At 43.8% G+C, this 20,591-nt stretch overlaps 2 protein-coding genes across 4 annotated transcripts in view; both read right to left on the minus strand.

The window, feature by feature from the left end:
• Nucleotides 1-19,880, minus strand: part of LOC123735921 (NACHT, LRR and PYD domains-containing protein 3-like) — a 65,446-nt gene extending 45,566 nt beyond the window's left edge. The window contains exons 1-4 of the mRNA XM_045713085.1: nt 19,693-19,880; nt 17,811-19,590; nt 17,554-17,727; nt 17,301-17,474 (exon numbers count right to left, since the gene is read on the minus strand). Coding sequence (XP_045569041.1) covers nt 17,301-17,474; nt 17,554-17,727; nt 17,811-19,590; nt 19,693-19,813 — 2,249 coding nt within the window. The 5' untranslated portion in view covers nt 19,814-19,880. The remainder of the gene's footprint in view (nt 1-17,300; nt 17,475-17,553; nt 17,728-17,810; nt 19,591-19,692) is intronic.
• Nucleotides 7,606-13,089, minus strand: LOC123735919 (NACHT, LRR and PYD domains-containing protein 1 homolog). 3 transcript variants are annotated; one of them, XR_006765819.1, is made up of 8 exons: nt 12,865-13,089; nt 12,518-12,732; nt 12,073-12,329; nt 11,325-11,459; nt 11,056-11,188; nt 10,925-10,954; nt 8,860-9,143; nt 7,606-8,270 (listed from the first exon to the last, which is right to left on the minus strand). XR_006765819.1 is itself a non-coding variant. In XM_045713082.1 (7 exons), exons 1-7 carry the CDS (start codon nt 13,011-13,013, stop codon nt 9,019-9,021), a joined length of 1,044 nt encoding a protein of 347 aa, XP_045569038.1. In that variant the 5' UTR covers nt 13,014-13,089; the 3' UTR covers nt 8,780-9,018. The 3 variants fall into 3 exon arrangements, 1 of the variants encoding a protein (XP_045569038.1); XR_006765820.1 differs by having other exon boundaries at nt 7,607-8,270; nt 8,860-9,032; XM_045713082.1 differs by lacking the exon at nt 7,606-8,270 and having other exon boundaries at nt 8,780-9,143.
• Nucleotides 19,881-20,591: the final 711 nt, after the last annotated feature.

The following is a 20,591-nucleotide window of genomic DNA, read 5'->3' on the forward strand; positions in this document are numbered from 1 at the left end:
CCTATCTCACAGCACCTATTTTATATCCCTTCTTAATAACCTCTCGGCCACTTCACAAAGAAAAACACTGACCTCAATTATTAACCTGTTAGGGCTAGGGGGCAGTATTGAGAAATTTTGAAAAAAATATGTGCCAATTTTTAACTGCCTCCTACACCAACTCAGAAGCTAGGATATGCATATTATTAACACATTCGGATAGAAAACACTCTGAATTTTCTAAAACCGTTTGAATGGTGTCTGTAAGTATAACAAAACTCATATTGCAGGCAAAAACCTGTGAAAAATAGATAAAAAAAAAAAATGTGAATTTTGTGACTGTACTATTTAGTGTCATTGTTTTATAGATACCATAGTGAGAAAGGATTCATTTCGCAACTCCTACGGCATCCACTAGATGTCAACGATCTTTATAAAGTTGTTTGAAGCGTCTATGATAAACAGAGAGCAAATTAGAATGCATGGAAGTTGACATGTCGTCACTTCATTTTTTTGCGCCTGCGCATAAATCTGAGAAGCGTGAGTTTGTCATAATTGTTTATCTAGACATAGGATAGGTTGTGTGAAAATATTACTGATGTTTAACGTTAAAAATGGACCAAAAGATTAATGCTAAACAACGTTTGACATGTTTGAACGAACGTAAATAGATTATTTACTAGGTTTTTTTAGCTTTTCGGCGTGATTTTACACCGCCCCCACCACGTTTTGTGGGAGCATAATGAACGCAAACTACTTGGTGTTATTTGGACATAAATTATGAACTTTGTCAAAAGAAACCACATTTGTTCTGGACCTTGGATTCCTGGCAGTGCCTTCTGATGGAGATAATCAAAGGTAAGGGGATATTTACAATGTTATTATCGATATTAGATGATGCTAACTGTATAGCATAGCTTATTGTTCTTAGCATAGCACCCCGTTTATTGCAAAATGTGATTTCCCAGTAAAGTTATTTTGAGATCTGGCCATTCGGTAGCAATTACGAGATGATAATATATTATTCTTTGAATGTGTAACGGCTGTCTTCTGTAAAAATGGACCAAGGCGCAGCAGGTATGTGAATACTCATCTTTAATAAAAATAAAGGAGTAGAGCATCCACTTCACAATTCAAACAATATATAAGACAGGAACAGTTTTGCAGGCACACAATACGTAGTGCAAAAACAACTACCCACAAAACCAAGTGACAAACATACTCCTACATATATGACTCCCAATCAGGAACAACGATCCCCAGCTGTTCCTGATCAGGAGTCACAAGACCAACACAGAACAATCACACACACAAGACTGCCACGTCCTGACCCCAAAACTACAACAACAGCTCCATCTGCTGGTCAGGACGTGACAGTACCCCCCCCTCAAGGTGCAGACCCCGGAATGCACCTAACAACGAAAAAACACCAACAAACAAAATCCCCAACAAAACCCATAAACAATAACCCCTAAACAATAAGGGAGGGAAGGGAGGGTGGCTGCCGTCAACGACGGCACTGTGCTACACCCTCCCTCCCCAACCCACCTATCCTGGAGGTGGCTCCGGTGCAGGACGTGGACCCTGCTCCACCCTCGGCGTCGCCCACTTCGGTGGAGCCGATAGCTGCGCCAGGCAGACGGACCCCTCGAGCCGGGCCGGGGGACAGGAGGGCCCCTCGGGCCGGGCCGGGGGGCAGGAGGGCCCCTCGGGCCGGGCCGGGGAGCAGGAGGGCCCCTCGGGCCGGGCCGGGGAGCAGGAGGGCCCCTCGGGCCGGGCCGGAGGGCATGCGGGCCCCTCGGGCCGGGCCGGAAGGCATGCGGGCCACTCGGGCCGGGCCGGAAGGCATGCGGGCCACTCGGGCTGGGCCGGAAGGCATGCGGGCCACTCGGGCTGGGCCGGGAAGGCATGCGGGCCACTCGGGCTGGGCCGGAAGGCATGCGGGCCACTCGGGCTGGGCCGGAGGGCATGCGGGCCACTCGGGCTGGGCCGGAGGGCATGCGGGCCACTCGGGCTGGGCCGGAGGGCAGGAGGACCACTCGGGCTGGACCGGAGGGCAGGAGGACCACTCGGGCTGGACCGGAGGGCAGGAGGACCACTCGGGCTGGACCGGAGGGCAGGAGGACCACTCGGGCTGATCCTGACAGGCCGGGCACCCTGGCAGATCAGGGCAGGCGGGCACCTCTGGCAGAACCGGGCAGTCCGGCCACTCTGGCAGAACAGGGCAGTCCGGCCACTCTGGCAGAACAGGGCAGTCCGGCCACTCTGGCAGAACAGGGCAGTCCGGCCACTCTGGCAGAACAGGGCAGTCCGGCCACTCTGGCAGAACAGGGCAGTCCGGCCACTCTGGCAGAACAGGGCAGTCCGGCCACTCTGGCAGAACAGGGCAGTCCGGCCACTCTGGCAGAACAGGGCAGTCCGGCCACTCCGGCAGAACAGGGCAGTCCGGCCACTCCGGCAGTTCAGGGCAGTCCGGCCACTCCGGCAGTTCAGGGCAGTCCGGCCACTCCGGCAGTTCAGGGCAGTCCGGCCACTCCGGCAGTTCAGGGCAGTCCGGCCACTCCGGCAGTTCAGGGCAGTCCGGCCACTCCGGCAGTTCAGCGCAGTCCGGCCACTCCGGCAGTTCAGCGCAGTCCGGCCACTCCGGCAGTTCAGCGCAGTCCGGCCACTCCGGCAGTTCAGCGCAGTCCGGCCACTCCGGCGACTGTTGACTGGCGGGCAGCTCCGACGACTGTTGACTGGCGGGCAGCTCCGACGACTGTTGACTGGCGGGCAGCTCCGACGACTGTTGACTGGCGGGCAGCTCCGACGACTGTTGACTGGCGGGCAGCTCCGACGACTGTTGACTGGCGGGCAGCTCTGACGACTGTTGACTGGCGGGCAACTCTGGTGACTGTTGACTGGCGGGCAGCTCTGGTGACTGTTGACTGGCGGGCAGCTCTGATGACGACTGTTGACTCCTGATGCGTGGGGCAGGTATTGGACGTACCAGCCTGGAGACACGCACCTCCATGCTAGTGTGTCTAGCGGGAAACACCGGACCGAAAGGGCGCACTGGCGGTCTTGAGTGCAGGGTTGGCATCACCCCTTCCGGCTCGATGCTCCCCTTGCCCTGGCACCTGCGGGGCGCTGGTACTGGGCGAAGTGGGCTGTGCGTCCGTATAGGCGAGATGGTGCGCACCTCAGCGTAACATGACGCCCTCCACCTCGTACGCACCTCCCTGTAGTCACGGGTAGCTGGCTTACGGCTCTTCCCTGGCCTGGCCAAACTACCCGTGTGCCCCCCCAAAAAAAAATCTTGGGGCTGCCTCTCGGGTTCCCTTAGCTCCCTTAACTTGTCCGCCCAGAATTTTCTTTCGTCCTGCCAGGTCCATTCTTCCATTTTCTTCTCCTGTGGCTTCCTCCTCTTCTGCTGCTTGGTCCTTTGGTGGGTAGTTCTGTAACGGCTGTCTTCTGTAAAAATGGACCAAGGCGCAGCAGGTATGTGAATACTCATCTTTAATAAAAATAAAGGAGTAGAGCATCCACTTCACAATTCAAACAATATATAAGACAGGAACAGTTTTGCAGGCACACAATACGCAGTGCAAAAACAACTACCCACAAAACCAAGTGACAAACATACTCCTACATATATGACTCCCAATCAGGAACAACGATCCCCAGCTGTTCCTGATCAGGAGTCACAAGACCAACACAGAACAATCACACACACAAGATTGCCACGTCCTGACCCCAAAACTACAACAACAGCTCCATCTGCTGGTCAGGACGTGACAGAATGACAATATTATAATTTACCAATGTTTTCGAATAGTAATTTTGTTATGTTCACCGGAAGCATTTCAGAGAAGAAAAAAATCTGAATTTCACGCTACTGTAAAATGCTGTTTTTGGATATAAATATGAACTTGATGGAACAAAAAATGCATGTATTGTATAACATAATGTCCTAGGAGTGTCATCTGATGGAGATTGTCAAAGGTTGGTGCATAATTTTAGCTGGTTTCTGCTTTTGGTGACGCCTGACCTTGAATTGAAATTGGATGTTTGTACTTTTGTGGCTATGTACTGTCCTAACATAATCTAACTTTATGCTTTTGCCGTAAAGCCTCTTTGAAAATCGAACAATGTGGTTAGATTAAGGAGATGTTTATCTTTTAAATTGTGTAAAATAGTTGATTGTTTGAGAAATTGAAATTATTAGATTTTTGATGTTTTGAATTTCCAGCCTTGTTAGCAATCCCGACTCGGGGTTCATTGCTAACCTGTAGCCCCAACAGTTTTAAGCTAGTTTTATTTATGGTAGTGCACATGTACCTCAGGTCTTCGCAGACCTGCTCCCTTATCAATTTTGTTAATACACAAAGTAAAAACACCTTAGTGAATCTGTGTAGAATAACTAAGCTCCTATTATTGATAAATTCCAAGTATTTAGAACATCAAATCCAAGATATCTTAAATCATTGCCACAAATTCGTAAATAAAGGTTTAATGACCTTCATTATCTTACCTTTGCTGATATTCGGCTGAATGCACTCGGAAGGTCTCCCACTTCCACAAGAAATGTTCATTTGTTTGATAAAGTCCATAATTTATGTAAAAATAAATCCGTTTTGATGGCGCGTCCAGATCCCCATTCCAAAATGCATCATTCTACCGTCGACGAAAAGTTATAAAGTTCCCTCAGCGTTTGTAGTAACATGTCAAACCATGTTCACAATCAATCTTTAGGGTATTATAATTGTAGAATTGCAATAATATTCCAACCGGACGGAATAGCAGATTCATTACAAAAGAAAAAGAAAAATGGCTAATCCTTCGTGAGCGTGCGCGAGGTAAGGAAATGACCCCAGGTCGACCAGTTACTCTTCCGGGTGTTATTCAATCAAATCGTATTCTAGAAGCATCAAACGAGGTTCTAATGACTGTTGACATCTAGTGGAAGCCTTAGGAAGTGCAATATGACATCACAGACACTGCATTTTAGATAGAACTTCATTTGAAATGACTACAGCCATCTGAGGTCAAACTTCCTGGTTGGATTTTTCTCAGGTTTTTGCCTGCCATATGAGTTCTGTTATACTCACAGACATCATTCAAACAGTTTTAGAAACTTCAGAGTGTTTTCTATCCAAATCTAATAATATGCATATCCTACCTTCTGAGTCTGAGTAGGAGGCAGTTTAATTTGGGTACGTTATTCATCCAGCCGTGAAAATACTGCCCCCTATAGTGAAGAGGTTAAAGTAAATGGAAATATTGAAAGACACTGTCAGTAGTGATGTAATTTTGTAAATGCTATATTGTGATATTGTTTCATAAAAAACGTGTTGCAATGTATATACTTTAGTATGTTTAGTCAAATGGAAAAGGAAGGTTTGAATAGGTAATTGCTTAATTAATTAATTAATTAGTGTTAATTGTTCTGAGGGGAGGGGCTAGCCCTACAAAAGGAGCCTCTCTTTCAGTTCATGGAGAGGCATTTTGGATTGAGCTGTGGATGGGGCAGCATTGTTTTTAGCTGTCCCATAAGGTATATGTTTGATGGCAGTACTGTTGTTTTTGTTCCGGAATCACTATGTAAATAAATGCACAGAAGAACTTTTGCGGCTCCGCCATCTTTTTATTTTGATAGAGTTTAAGTTTTCCAGTTTAGCCTTCTGGCCTACTGTACGTGACAGTCTGTTTCCTAGTGAATACACCCCATGGTGTTGAATAGGAGTGATAATCTAGGATCAGGTCTGTTTCCTAGTGAATACACCCCATGGTGTTGAATAGGAGTGTTGATCTAGGATCAGGTCTGTTTCCTAGTGAATACACCCCATGGTGTTGAATAGGAGTGTTGATCTAGGATCAGGTCTGTTTCCTAGTGAATACACCCCATGGTGTTGAATAGGAGTGTTGATCTAGGATCAGGTCTGTTTCCTAGTGAATACACCCCATGGTGTTGAATAGGAGTGTTGATCTAGGATCAGGTCTGTTTCCTAGTGAATACACCCCATGGTGTTGAATAGGAGGGTTGATCTAGGATCCGGTCTGTTTCCTAGTGAATACACCCCATGGTGTTGAATAGGAGTGTTGATCTAGGATCAGGTCTGTTTCCTAGTGAATACACCCCATGGTGTTGAATAGGAGGGTTGATCTAGGATCAGGTCTGTTTCCTAGTGAATACACCCCATGGTGTTGAATAGGAGTGTTGATCTAGGATCAGGTCTGTTTCCTAGTGAATACACCCCATGGTGTTGAATAGGAGGGTTGATCTAGGATCAGTTCTCCCCGGTCCAAATGATTCAGATTATAATTCTCATCCACTGTTACGAACCGGCTCATAGTCCATAACAAAGAGGGAGACAACGTGGAGATATAGAAAAACATGTATTAAATAAAGTCAACTATATACAAGTTATAATGGGGTATGTAGTCAGTAGTGGAAGGGAGTGGATGTGTTCACAGATGGTGATATTGAGGGCTGTTGAAAGGTGCCAAAACAAATGAACAAATGAAATGCCAAAACCAAAAACAACAGTGTGTCTGGGTGGAGAGAGTCTCCTCAATGAATGGGGGAAAGGTGTATTTATCCCTGGGAGAGTCGTCACACACACACAATGTTTTTTCTCCATAACGTTTGTACACTGTTACTACCCATTCTACTGTTAGGTTGGTACCCCAACACTGTTACTATCCATTCTACCATTAGGTTGGTACCCCAACACTGATACTATCCATTCTACCATTAGGTTGGTACTCCAACACTGTTACTATCCATTCTACCATTAGGTTGGTACTCCAACACTGTTGATCTGAAGCAGTGAACAAAGACAGGGGTCCAGCTCCCCAAGAAGGTTGATCATCCTGGAACTTGACTCAGTTCCTTTTCTCAACACCATGTCGATGATGTCACGTGCCTTCTCTGCCCTCTCAGCTATCCCCTTTAGTGAGTCCATTTCCTCACTTCCTTCAGACAGAGTGAGTTGTAATCCCATAAAGAATCTAAGGAAGGTCTTTGGTCAAGATGTCAACATGGTGGTGTGTATCTTTGACTAGCCTGACTACCAGCCTCCCCATCTGTATAGAACAAGACATCATTCCAGTTCATTCCCTTAATTGTGTTTTCAAAATCATGTTGTGGAAATTCTTTCACACAGAGACACTCGAAGTCAATCTGAAATGAATCATTGTTTATTGTCAGTGAGCTGGAGAGGTTCCAACCAATCAGGATCTCTCCCTGGTCAGACCCAACTCAATGCACCATAGAACACATGTCAATCAGGATCTCTCCCTGGTCAGACCCAACTCAATGTACCATAGTACACATGTCAATCAGGATCTCTCCCTGGTCAGACCCAGATCAATTGGAAGTCCACCCCAATTAACTCTACATAGAAACACACTTACTAGACTACACATAGAAATGCATAAACATAGACCATAAACCAAAAACCCGGAAATACTAAATCAAACACCCTTTTACCAAAACACCACCCCGGACCACATAAAACAAATACCCTCTGCCACGTCCTGACCAAACTACAATAACAATTAACCCTTATACTGGCCAGGACGTGACAATGTGACAGACCAATACTGGTTCATAACATTTAACAGACCAGTACTGGTTCATAACATTTGACAGACCAATACTGGTTCATAACATTTGACAGACCAACACCTCACCAGGCTTCTTCTCTCTAATCTGAGACCTTGAAACTGAGATATCTCGTTCTCAAAACAACGTCTGGGCTTACTGCCAAATTACAGCTACTGATAGTGAGGATTTGTACAGTCAGCCACTTGATGAATACACAAATTAGTTTATAGAACAGCACATGAATAAAACACAGACATTTGTTAAAAGAATAGCACAAACATAAACATTTCCCTTACAATCATTTAAGTGTCTTTGTCCACAGACCAGGAGACAGGCCTCAGCATCTTCAGATTAGGTGAAGAAGTGTCTTTGTCCACAGACTAGGAGACAGGCCTCAGCATCTTCAGATTAGGTGAAGAAGTGGCTTTGTCCACAGACTAGGAGACAGGCCTCAGCATCTTCAGATTAGGTGAAGAAGTGTCTTTGTCCACAGACTAGGAGACAGGCCTCAGCATCTTCAGATTAGGTGAAGAAGTGTCTTTGTCCACAGACTAGGAGACAGGCCTCAGCATCTTCAGATTAGGTGAAGAAGTGTCTTTGTCCACAGACTAGGAGACAGGCCTCAGCATCTTCAGATTAGGTGAAGAAGTGTCTTTGTCCACAGACTAGGAGACAAGCCTTAGCATCTTCAGATTAGGTGCTACAAGACAGAGGATGGAGGAGAAGGGAAGAGAGAGGTCAGAAAGTATGCAGAAGAATGAGGAGTGAGATACACCTGAGATAATTATGTGATGATGGTCCTATGATACACCTGAGATAATGATGTGATGATAGTCCTATGATACACCTGAGATAATGATGTGATGATGATCCTATGATACACCTGAGATAATGATGTGATGATGGTCCTATGATACACCTGAGATAATGATGTGATGATGGTCCTATGATACACCTGAGATAATGATGTGATGATGGTCCTATGATACACCTGAGATAATGATGTGATGATGGTCCTATGATACACCTGAGATAATGATGTGATGATGGTTCTATGATACACCTGAGATAATGATGTGATGATGGTCCTATGATACACCTGAGATAATGATGTGATGATGGTCCTATGATAGAACTATAATAAGAGTCATTTATTACAGACAGCAACACAAAAACATTCTTCCAGTCTGAAAAAGACTTTCTCTTTGATCTGGGTAGCTATGTTTTTATTTGACCTATATTTAATCATTCCACATATTCAAGGGAGGGAGAAAAGAAAACGGTCTTACCTAGATTCACTCAAGTACTTAACAAGATGGTGTTCATGTTCAATGAGAGCTTTGAGACAAGCTCCCGTCACTTCTGGTCCTTTAGGGAGGACTGATCTCAGTAGTTCTCTCATTCGGTCCTGTTCAGTTGTTTCAGCTTTTATTCTGGAGTACTCTTCATCACCAATCATGCCCTTTGACCGCAGAACATCTGCTATTGGCATTGTGTTTTTGACTCCCCTGAATGAGTATAGCCCTGTGATTCTGAAGAAACTCCTCAGCAGGAATCCCAATGAGTATTAATGCTGAAGGGGGGATCAATTAAATGAATATGTCTTTAGGGTGAACAGCAGCTGTTTCTACATCATGCAGTCTCTCCAGTTATCATTCCCCTGATAGTCATTTATTGAATAGAGCTGACTCCAGGGTTGTGGTCAATTCCAATTGAAGTCAGTCAATAAAAAATAAATAAAATTACTATTCCGTTTATTGAGAAGTCATTGAAAGTAGATGCCCTTTTCCAGTTATTGAATTGGAATTTCAGTTCACTTCCTGAATTGACTGACTTATTTGGAATTGACACCTACCCTGGCTGACACGATTGTCTATTCTACATAACATACAGAGCCTTGCAAAAGTGTTCATACCCCTTGTATTTCTCTATTGTGTTACATAGTGGGATTAAAATGGATTTAGTTGTAATGTTTTGTCATCAATCTACTGAAAATACTCTGTAATGTCAAAGTGGACATGTTCCCCATACATACAATATCTGGAAGTATTGCATTTCAAGCACAGATTCAACTATATACAAAGACCAGGGATGTTTTTGAAAGCCTCATGAAGAAGGGCAGTGATTGGTAGATGGGTAACAATAACAAAATCAGACATTTAATAATTATGCTGTGGATTACATATTAAACCACCCAGACACATCAAAGATAGTCGTCCTTCTGAACTGAGTTGCAGGACAGGAAGGAAACTGCTCAGGGATGTTACCATCAGGACATTGGTGAATTTAAAACAGTTCCAGAGTTCAACGTCTGTGATGGGAGAAAACTGAGGATGGATCAACAACATTGTAGTGACTCCATAATAACGACTTAAAGGACAGAGTGAAAAGAAGAATACAAATATACAGAATATAAATATTCCAAAACATGCATCTTATATGCAACAAGGTACTAAAGTAATACTGTTAAAAACATCTACAAAGGAAGACACTTTTTGGCCTAAATGCAAAGCCTCATGTTTGGGGCAAATCCAACACATCACTGAGTAACTGCCTCCTTATTTTCAAGCATGTTGGTGGCTGCATCATAGTATGGGTATGTTTGTCATCAGCAAATACTGGGGAGTTTTTCAGGATAAAAAATAAATGGAATGGAGCTAAGAATAGGCAAAATCCTAGAGGAAAACCAAGACACTGGGAGAGGAATTCACCTTTCAACAGAACAATAACCTACATAACAAGGCCAAATCTACACTTGAGCTGCTTACCAAGAAGACATTGAATGTTCCTGAGTGGCCAAGTTACAGTTCTGACTTAAATCTGCTTGTAAATCTATGGAAAGACTTAAATGGCTGTCTAGCCATGATCTCCAACATCTTGACAGAGCTTGAAGAATTATGAAAATAATAATGGGCTAATATTGTACAATCCAGGTGTGGAAAGCCCTTAGAGACTCACCCAGAAAGACTCCCAGCTGTAATCGCTGCCAAAGGTGTTTCTAAGTATTGACTCGGGGGGCTGAATACTTATGGAACGACTATTTTAGGCATTTCATTTCTATCAATCTAAATGTATATATTCTTTGACATTAGAGTATTTTGTGTAGATTGTCGTCAAGAAATGACAATGAAATCCCTTTTAATCCCACTGTTAAACAAAATGTGACGCAGATAAGGCTCTGTATTTCTGTCTGAATGTTTTATATCATTACACCCCACTGAACATGACTCATGAAGACCTTCATCACCCCACTGAACATGACTCATGAAGACCTTCAGTGTCCTTCATCACAACTTGAAGAGATGTTAGCTCTGTAACCCGTTTTATAAACCTCATCCACAAAAACAAGCTTACATGTTGGATGAGAGTCTTTGCTGTATACATCTGAAAGACAAACAATAGAAAATATCATAAAACATTTTAAAAGCATCTGTTAGAAAAGGACATTGATGATTGACATACTGTTCATGTGCAGTATTTCTTACCTTTTGATACCACTGATTTCCATACTGTCCTCTCATCTTCCCCGATTAATTCCATCTCAATGTCAACCCCTGTGTTTCCCATAATCATCTGACAACAGCTTGGTGTGGTGTCTGCAGGTAACAGCTGAATCTTCTGTAGGAGGCCATATGGTGCAACGATTGAGACAACAGACAAGAGATAGAAAGAAAGAAATAGTGAAGTAGAATGATATTACAGTTATTCATATACAATATGACAGATTCATGTCCTCAGCCTGCTAAAACTGCACCTCTGGATTGATGGAAGTGGAGTGGGGATTCTTGAATGCAAACAAACTGTTCAGCTTTAAGGGCCCGTTTGGACTTGACAGGACGAATTCTGAAAATCCTTTGGACACCTGATCTTTCTCCCGTTCCTGAACAGCCTACAAAATGAGCAATGTAGTAGTCAGTCAGAACAATGTAGTCTCGTAATTCACACAACATGCAATCCATTTTTGTCAACAAAAAATGTGTAGACTATTGTTCTACTATCCCAATTTTACCAGGATAATATTTTAAAGGTGTACCAGGTAAGTTGACTGAGAAGAGATTCTCTTTTACAGCAACAACCTGGGGAAAAGTTACAGGGAAGAGGAGAGGGGATAAATGAGCCAATTGGAAGCTGGGGATGATTAGGTAGCCATGATAGTATGAGGGCCAAATTGGGAGTTGAGCCAGGACACCGGGTTAACACCCCTACTCTTATGATAAGTGCCATGGGATCTTTAGTGACCATGGAGAGGACACCCATTTAACATCCCATCTGAAAGACAGCACCCTACACAGGGAAATGTCCCCATCACTGCCCAGGGGCATTGGGTTCTCCTTCGACCAGAGGGAGGAGTGCTGTCTACTGGCTCTTCAAATGAATGAGACAAAAATAGATTTCTCACAGAGCTGCATGTTGTCTTTGTAATCTAGAGATTTTCAACAAACTATCAGCTTTCCTTCAGTAAGTTTCAACATACTGTTGTCACTTCAGTGAAAGTGCCTCACCTCTTTCTGACTGGAGTTTCTGAGGAGCAGGTACAGCCTCGAAATGACTGTTGACCTTTTTACTGCCAGATAGAGGACCACGTCACAGTGGACATCTATGTTCAAAGACAGTAATCTCAGTATAACAGAGATAAGTGAGAACTTGGGATGGAGAATCTTAGCATGGAATCTGGTGACCTCATGCACTTCCTCTAAAGACACTCCATGTTCCTCTACATGAAGAATCTTCATCTCATTCCTCAGGGAAGGGTTGGTCCCTGATCAACAAAATAAAAAGGAGACAGAAAGACAAATATTGTATTATTCATCCAACTAAAACACAAAGAATATGCAGTACCAGATCACAGTAAACTCAAACTCCCAGAATAGTTCATTCATTCATTCAGGAAGTGAAACTCAGTTACATGGAAATGTCTTTCTGAATACTATTTCTATATGGTTTTACCTAAACAGACAAAGTGTGGCAGATGAACTTCCTCCAGTTCACCTAACTCCATAGTGATGTCCAGCAATGGACCACCTTGTGTGTACTGCATGTCTTTCAGAAGGTGACTGTAGGGTTCCCAGTTCCTGAAGTGATACTTCAGAATGACATCTCTCTCACACAGCCAGCGGAGCCCAGACACTGTGCACTCATAACTCCCTTTGGGTGTCCTGTGTCTGAGGGCAACAACAAGATATGGTAGAGAGGGTCAATGGTCAAATGGAGATGTTGGATTAGAAGACTATTCCCAAAGGTAATGGGGAAATACACTAGCAAGTGGAATGAAATGTTAAAAGTAGCTATTTTACCTGAACATTGTCACTCCCTGGACAGTGGAAGTCAAGGGTTCAATCTGAAGCCAGTGTGTGGAGTCCTGAACAAGGACAAGCATGTCAGTAATACATATGGGGCCTGTTTCCTGGACACAGATTGAGTCTAGTGCTGGACTAAAAAGCATGCTCAATGGAAGTTTCAATAGAAAGTTCTTTAAGGTCCAAGACTAGACTTAATCTGTGTCTGGGTAACTGGCCCATTAACGAAAGTAACTAATCAAATGTATTTATTCAACGTTACATGGAATGCTGGGGATTTATCAATGAAACTGTCTAATGACAAAATATGACAACAGGTAAAATCCTGCATGACTACAAGCAGAACACAGGACTGTCTATATCCCAGTAAGAATGGTTGGTCAGTACACACCTGGCTTTGAGACTGTGCCTGACTCCTACAGTTATGTAAAAGTAACAATTGACATTATGACTTACCTCAACATGGTCACAAGTCTTACAGCTCTGAGGAATCCCTGAAGTCAAAAGTAGTTGTTACTTAAAATGGACAATCTCATGGAATAATGAATTAATAATTATTCATTAGACTTTTAATAAAAATGAATATATAAGTGAGCAACAGTCTCAGAATGTACACTCATTAGCATATCATAATCTGACATTAGCATTATATTAATTAATGTTTGTGGAAGCAGGAAACAACATCGTTCTGGTCCATGTTTTGTAGATGTTGGGGTCTGATTTCTGGTAGATCCTATGATGAGAGCTTAAAGGTAGAGTCAGCTAAATGATGATGTACGAGCAGCACCACAGATATTGTGATGAGCAAGATGCCTGACTTCTCTCTCTCTCACAGTCACACACAGTATCTGCCCATGTGCAAGGGTTCTCTTCACTCTCTTACAGAGTGGTAGTCACGGGAAAAGGAGCGCTATTGAAATTGACCCACAATGCTGTTTACTTTGTGCATCTACGTCATATTGCTGACTCTACCTTTAAGCTTGTTTTGACCAAATAGAAAACAATTATCAGTTAACTCACATTTCTCAGGTCCAGGCCTGATCCAACTCTCTCCACCATGGTATCTGGTGTTCTCAGGTCCAGGCTTGATCCAACTCCCTCCACCATGGTGTCTGGTGTTCTCAGGTCCAGGCTTGATCCAACTCTCTCCACCATGGTCTCTGGTGTCCTCAGGTCCAGGCTTGATACAACTCTCTCTACCATGGTCTCTGGTGTTCTCAGGTCCAGGCTTGATCCAACTCTCTCCACCATGGTCTCTGGTGTCCTCAGGTCCAGGCTTGATACAACTCTCTCCACCATGGTCTCTGGTGTCCTCAGGTCCAGGCTTGATACAACTCTCTCCACCATGGTCTCTGGTGTTCTCAGGTCCAGGCTTGATACAACTCTCTCCACCATGGTCTCTGGTGTTCTCAGGTCCAGGCTTGATACAACTCTCTCCACCATGGTCTCTGGTGTTCTCAGGTCCAGGCTTGATACAACTCTCTCCACCATGGTCTCTGGTGTTCTCAGGTCCAGGCTTGATCCAACTCTCTCCACCATGGTCTCTGGTGTTGGTAAAGCAGAAGGATAGACTGTGATTAAACTAAATACAACTTATAAAGGCTTTATATAGCATGCATACAGTCTTCATAAGACATACAACAAGTTTATAAGGGGTGAGAGAACAACTCCCTATGTAGGGCGCATTGCCTAAATGTGACATAACCCACTATGTCAACTTTCATATAGGCAATACCGACAGGTGACATTGCATATCTTGAGGAAAGCCCTTAGAGGTGTGAAGTCACCAGGTATCATGAGTTACATACCCCCAGGTAGTGATTAGAGAGAGAATGACATTACAGAGAGGCTGTTCTATTTAACAGGTTCTGATGCCCTCTAGTGGTTAGAGAGAGAATGACATTACAGAGAGGCTGTTCTATTCAACAGGTTCTGATGCCCTCTAGTGGTTAGAGAGAGAATGACATTACAGAGAGGCTGTTCTATTTACCAGGTTCTGATGCCCTCTAGTGGTTAGAGAGAGAATGACATTACAGAGAGGCTGTTCTATTTACCAGGTTCTGATGCCCTCTAGTGGTTAGAGAGAGAATTACATTACAGAGAGGCTGTTCTATTTAACAGGTTCTGATGCCCTCTAGTGGTTAGAGAGAGAATGACATTACAGAGAGGCTGTTCTATTTAACAGGTTCTGATGCCCTCTAGTGGTTCGAGAGAGAATGACATTACAGAGAGGCTGTTCTATTTAACAGGTTCTGATGCCCTTTAGTGGTTAGAGAGAGAATGACTTTACAGAGAGGTCGTTCTATTTAACAGGTTCTGATGCCCTCTAGTGGTTCGAGAGAGAATTACATTACAGAGAGGAGAGATAACTGGACATCGGTACATCCAACAGAACACATTAAAACACACCACTACGACTAATCTGTCTATAGGTCCAACAGAACACATTAAAACACACCACTACTACTAATCTAACTGTCTGTAGGTCCAACAGAACACATTAAAACACACCACAACTACTAATCTAACTGTCTGTAGGTCCAACAGAACACATTAAAACACACCACTACTACTAATCTAACTGTCTGTAGGTCCAACAGAACACATTAAAACACACCACTACTACTAATCTAACTGTCTGTAGGTCCAACAGAACACATTAAAACACACCACCACTACTAATCTAACTGTCTGTAGGTCCAACAGAACACATTAAAACACACCACCACTACTAATCTAATTGTAGGAATGATTCCAGAGGAAAACAAATGATAAAATATTGCTATGACTCACCTCTGAATGTCTTGGCCATCTATCTGACACTGGGTCACTGAGGAGGAGTAAAACCTAAACCCAAACCCAGGATAGAGGGGTTCAGTGAATGTGGTGTGTTCTGTGTAAAGGTGTGTCAGTGTACCAGAGGAGGACACACTATAGAAGGACAAAGTACCAGCTGGCCAGTCCAGATACACTCCAACTCTCTTAGAAACAGGACCAGAGATGGATCTCCAGACATGGAAAAATACTTTCAATTCATAACCTCTATCATAGCAGAATAAACTAAAGGACTTCTTATTGGCTCCAATCCTACAGTCATCCTCCTTTCCCTTCCTCTTCAGTCCTCTGTACACCACACCAATGATAGCCTCGGTACCATCCCTCTCCACCTCCCAGTAACAACGAGATCCAGATAAGCCTTCTCTGCAGAGAACTTGGGGATGATAGTCAAATCTGTCTGGATGGTCTTCATAATGCTGCTTCTCTTCCACCCATGTCACCTTCCTGTTCCCCTCAGACAGTATCAGGTTTGGGTTTACTGTATTTGGGTCCAGGGTGAGATGACAGGCATCTGTAGACAAAAGGAGAGTTTAATCAAACCACATCTTCATATAAAATGTTGTTTTGTAGGAACAGAACAAGTATTGATTAGTTACTATGTTACTATAGTTCTGAATATGTAGTTAATTAGGATTGAAGAGACTTACACTTCCTCAGCCCTGATTTCAGCCTGCACTCTCCACCATGATCCACACTGTAGGAGAAACAGGTTATTGACTGACAAAGACCTAATAAAGCAGTCAACATTTAAACCATATTGTTGTGTTCTGGTGCACTATCCAAGTTCATTACTAGAGACATACAGGTATTCTATCCTACCTACTGCATACAGAACGGAGTACAATTCATTACTAGAGACATACAGGTATTCTATCCTACCTACTGCATACAGAACAGAGTACAATTCATTACTAGAGACATACAGGTATTCTATCCTACCTACTGCATACAGAACAGAGTACAATTCCACCAGGATATCAGAGATGCAGAAGAAGAGTATTCATGTGGTGATGATGTATGCTGTGTTGGAGTGCTCAGCCTGCTGAGTAAATTTCCCCTTAATTCTACCATCATGTCCTCATGTTACTGACCCTACTACACTACATATGACACAACCACTGCTCACACTATTAGGACATCTATTCTGACTTACTTCAGCTTCATCAGTTTATATGTGGGATCCACCAGAGCAGCTGAAAGCAGTCCCCCTGCAGAGTCTCCTGGGTGATTGTAGCTCAGGTCAAGCTCTTTCAGGTGGGAGGGGTTGGACCTCAGAGCTGAAGACAGAGCAGCACAGCCCTCCTCTGTGACCAGACAGCCAGACAGCCTACAGAGAGACACACAACAGCTGTCTAGGTTGGTGTACTGGTGTCAATCATCTTGTAGGACACCCATACATTTGTCCATGACACAAACATTGTCATGAAACATCAGATTTTCAGAGTATTTGTTTTACTAAGCTCAGTTCAGTACAGACCTGACTGAAACAGCTGTACTTACCCCAGTGTGTGTAGTTTACAGTCTGGATCCTCCAGTCCAGCAGACAGCAGTGTAACTCAGCTCAGTAAAGACCTGACTGAAACAGCTGTACTTACCCCAGTGTGTGTAGTTTACAGTCTGGATCCTCCAGTCCAGCAGACAGCAGTGTAACTCCTGAGTCCTGCAGGTCATTGTCTCTCAGCTCCAGTTGTTTCAGTTGTGAGTTGGGTGAACTCAGGACTGAGGCCAGATGTGAACAGCAACCCTCTGTCAGACCACACTGACCTAGACTAGAGGGTAGAAGAGCACATGATTAACACATGTTTAAAACATCCACATAATAACTCATACTGAAGATATTTAACTCACACTAGTGTCTGTATGTTGCGGAGTGGACTGGTTAGTCCAACACAGAGCAGCTCCACTCCTCTGTCTCCCAGGTCATTGTTGCTGAGGTCCAGTTCTCTCAGGGGGGAGTTTGGTGTCTGCAGAGCTGAGGTCAGAGTCTCACAGGATTCATATGTCAGTTTACAGCGATCCAAGCTAGAGAGAGTAGATAATCTGTTAGATATACAAATCCTTCATTATAATGATACTGTAAACATCAACTCAATAACATAACTTACAGTGCTCTTTTGCAGGTTTTCACTACCGGCAGCAACCTCTGATAACCTTCCTTTGTTGTGTTGTATGTCTTCAGGTCAAACTCCTCCAGCACCTCCTCTGACATCAGTAACAGGTAGGCCAGGGCTGAACATTGGTCAGGTTTTAGTCTTGTTTCTGAAAGAGTTCCTGATCGCAGGGAGGTCTGCATGTCTTCAACTAGAGAGTTAGAACCAAGTTCATTCAGACAGTGGAACAAGTTGATGATCCTTTCTGGTGAAGATTCCCTTTTGATCTTGTCTGAAAGGTACCTGACTGTTCTGTTAACTGTTTCCTCATTGGTCTGTGTTGTACTTCCTGTCTGTGTTAGATTCTGATTGGACTCCAGTGAGAGACCCAGAAGGAAGCGGAGGAACAGGTCCAGGTGTCCATTCTCACTCTTCAAGGCCTGGTCCACTGCTCTCCTGTGTAAGTCAGACAACTGTATTGACTGCTTCTCTTCATCACTAGTGGGGGAGAAAACATTTTCCTTCTTGTCCAGACATGATTCTAAAGCATGCACTGCTGCTAGAAACTCCTGAATGCTCAGATGCACAAAGCTGTAGACCTTGTCTTGGTACAGCCCAGATTCTTCTTTAAAGATCTCTGTACACAATGCTGAGTACACTGATGCCTCTGTGACATCAAGGCCACACTCTCTCAGGTCCTCCTCATAGAAGATCAGGTTGCCCTTCTGCAGCTGTTGGAAAGCCAGCTTTCCCAGTTTCAGGATCATCTCTTTGTCTGACTGAGACAGTTCCTTTGGGTTTGTCTCTGTTGCTTTGTTGTACTTCTTATTCTTCACAATGATTTGGATGAGAATGAAGTGTGAGTACATCTGGGTCAGAGTTTTGGGGACTTCATCCTTCTCTGCCTCTTTCAGTATCATCTCAAGGACAGTGGCTGATATCCAACAGAAGGGCATGTGGCACATGATGTGGAGGCTCCTTGATGTCTTCATGTGTTTGATGATTTCATTGGCCAGATTCTGATCTGGGATTATCTTCCTGAAGTACTCGTCCTTCTGTGGATCATTGAACCCTCGTACCTCTGTCAGCTGGTCAATACACTCAGGAGGGATCTGATTGGCTGCTGCAGGCCTCGAGGTTATCCAGAGGAGAGCAGAGGGAAGCAGATTCCCCTCGGTGAGGTTTGTCAGCAGCACGTCCACTGAGGTTGGCTGTGTGACATCACAGCACTTCTCATTGTTTTTGAATTCTAGAGGAAGTCGACACTCATCCAGACCATCAAAAATGAAAACAGTTTTGGTTTCACCATCTTCAATGCTGTCAATCTCTTTCAGCTCTGGGAAGTAGTGGGAAAGAAGTTGCATCAGACTGTATTGGTCCTTTTTCAGGTTCAGATCACGGAAAGGAAGAGGAAACATGAAATGAACGTCCTGATTTGCTTTTCCCTCTGCCCAGTCAAGGAGGACCTTCTGCACAGAGACTGTTTTTCCAACACCAGCGATTCCTTTTGTCAGCACAGTTCTGATAGGTTTGTCTTGTCCAGGTAAAGGCTTGAAGATGTCATTGCATTTGATTGGTGTCTCTTGTGTGGTTTGTTTCTTGGATGCCATCTCTATCTGTCTAACCTCATGTTCATTATTGAGCCCTCCACTTCCACCCTCTGTGATGTAGAGCTCTGTGTAGATGTCCTTGAACAGACTTTGGTTTCCATGGTGTCCAATTCCTTCAGATATGTGTTGATACTTATGTTTCAGTTTAGCCTTAATGTCTTGTTGGACTGTCAGCAGAGTTTGACCTGTAGGAAAAACAATGAGAGTTGGGACTCATAACTTTGTGTGTGTGTTTTATATAGGCCTTTGTACTGTTCTTTGTAATATTGTATGAAACACAGTCTTACTTCTTCTGTCCAGAAGGTTGTGTGTGATCTTTAATGCATCTTCACTGTCCAAACTCTCCACTTCCTTATTGTCATCTGGTAATGGTTCCTGGCTGAAAGCAGGTGGCTGATCACTCTTCATTGATAGCAGGCTGGTTGTAGGGGACTCTGCTCTGGGCTTCTGGACACTGAACAAAACAGGGAGAGATCACCTCATCAATATCTCATAAACTTCATTTTAACAACTGTATAATGGACCTTCTACTGTATAATTACTGATGTTTCTTTTTAAATGAATCCACAATTGGGAAAACAGCAGCACTGAGTGGTTTCTACTCTGTCTTTTATAAAGCTAGCCATCTTCAGTTAGCTAGCCATCTTCAGTTAGCTAGCCATTTTCAGTTAGCTAGCCATCTTCAGTTAGCTATCCAGCTTCAGTTAGCTATCCAGCTTCAGTTAGCTATCCAGCTTCCTGTTAGCTATCCATCTTCAGTTAGCTAGCCATCTTCAGTTAGCTAGCCATCTTCAGTTAGCTAGCCATCTTCAGTTAGCTAGCCAGCTTCAGTTAGCTAGCCATCTTCAGTTAGCTATCCATCTTCAGTTAGCTAGCCATCTTCAGTTAGCTAGCCAGCTTCAGTTAGCTAGCCATCTTCAGTTAGCTATCCATCTTCAGTTAGCTAGCCATCTTCAGTTAGCTATCCATCTTCAGTTAGCTAGCCAGCTTCAGTTAGCTTCACATTCCAGGTCCGGCTTCATCCATACTATGATGGTGTATACTCCCGCTGCTAAGTGTAGTAGTCTTATAACTGTGTGTTGCACATGGCTAGTCGAACCCCAAACTCTTCATTTAGGCCGGTTAACTCAGAGCTAAGTCCACTTATCCTGAATGAAGTGTCTGAGCCACTAGTTGAGGACCAATG

The sequence above is a fragment of the Salmo salar genome, unplaced genomic scaffold, assembly GCF_905237065.1.
Source record: "Salmo salar unplaced genomic scaffold, Ssal_v3.1, whole genome shotgun sequence".
Classification (NCBI taxonomy): domain Eukaryota; kingdom Metazoa; phylum Chordata; class Actinopteri; order Salmoniformes; family Salmonidae; genus Salmo; species Salmo salar.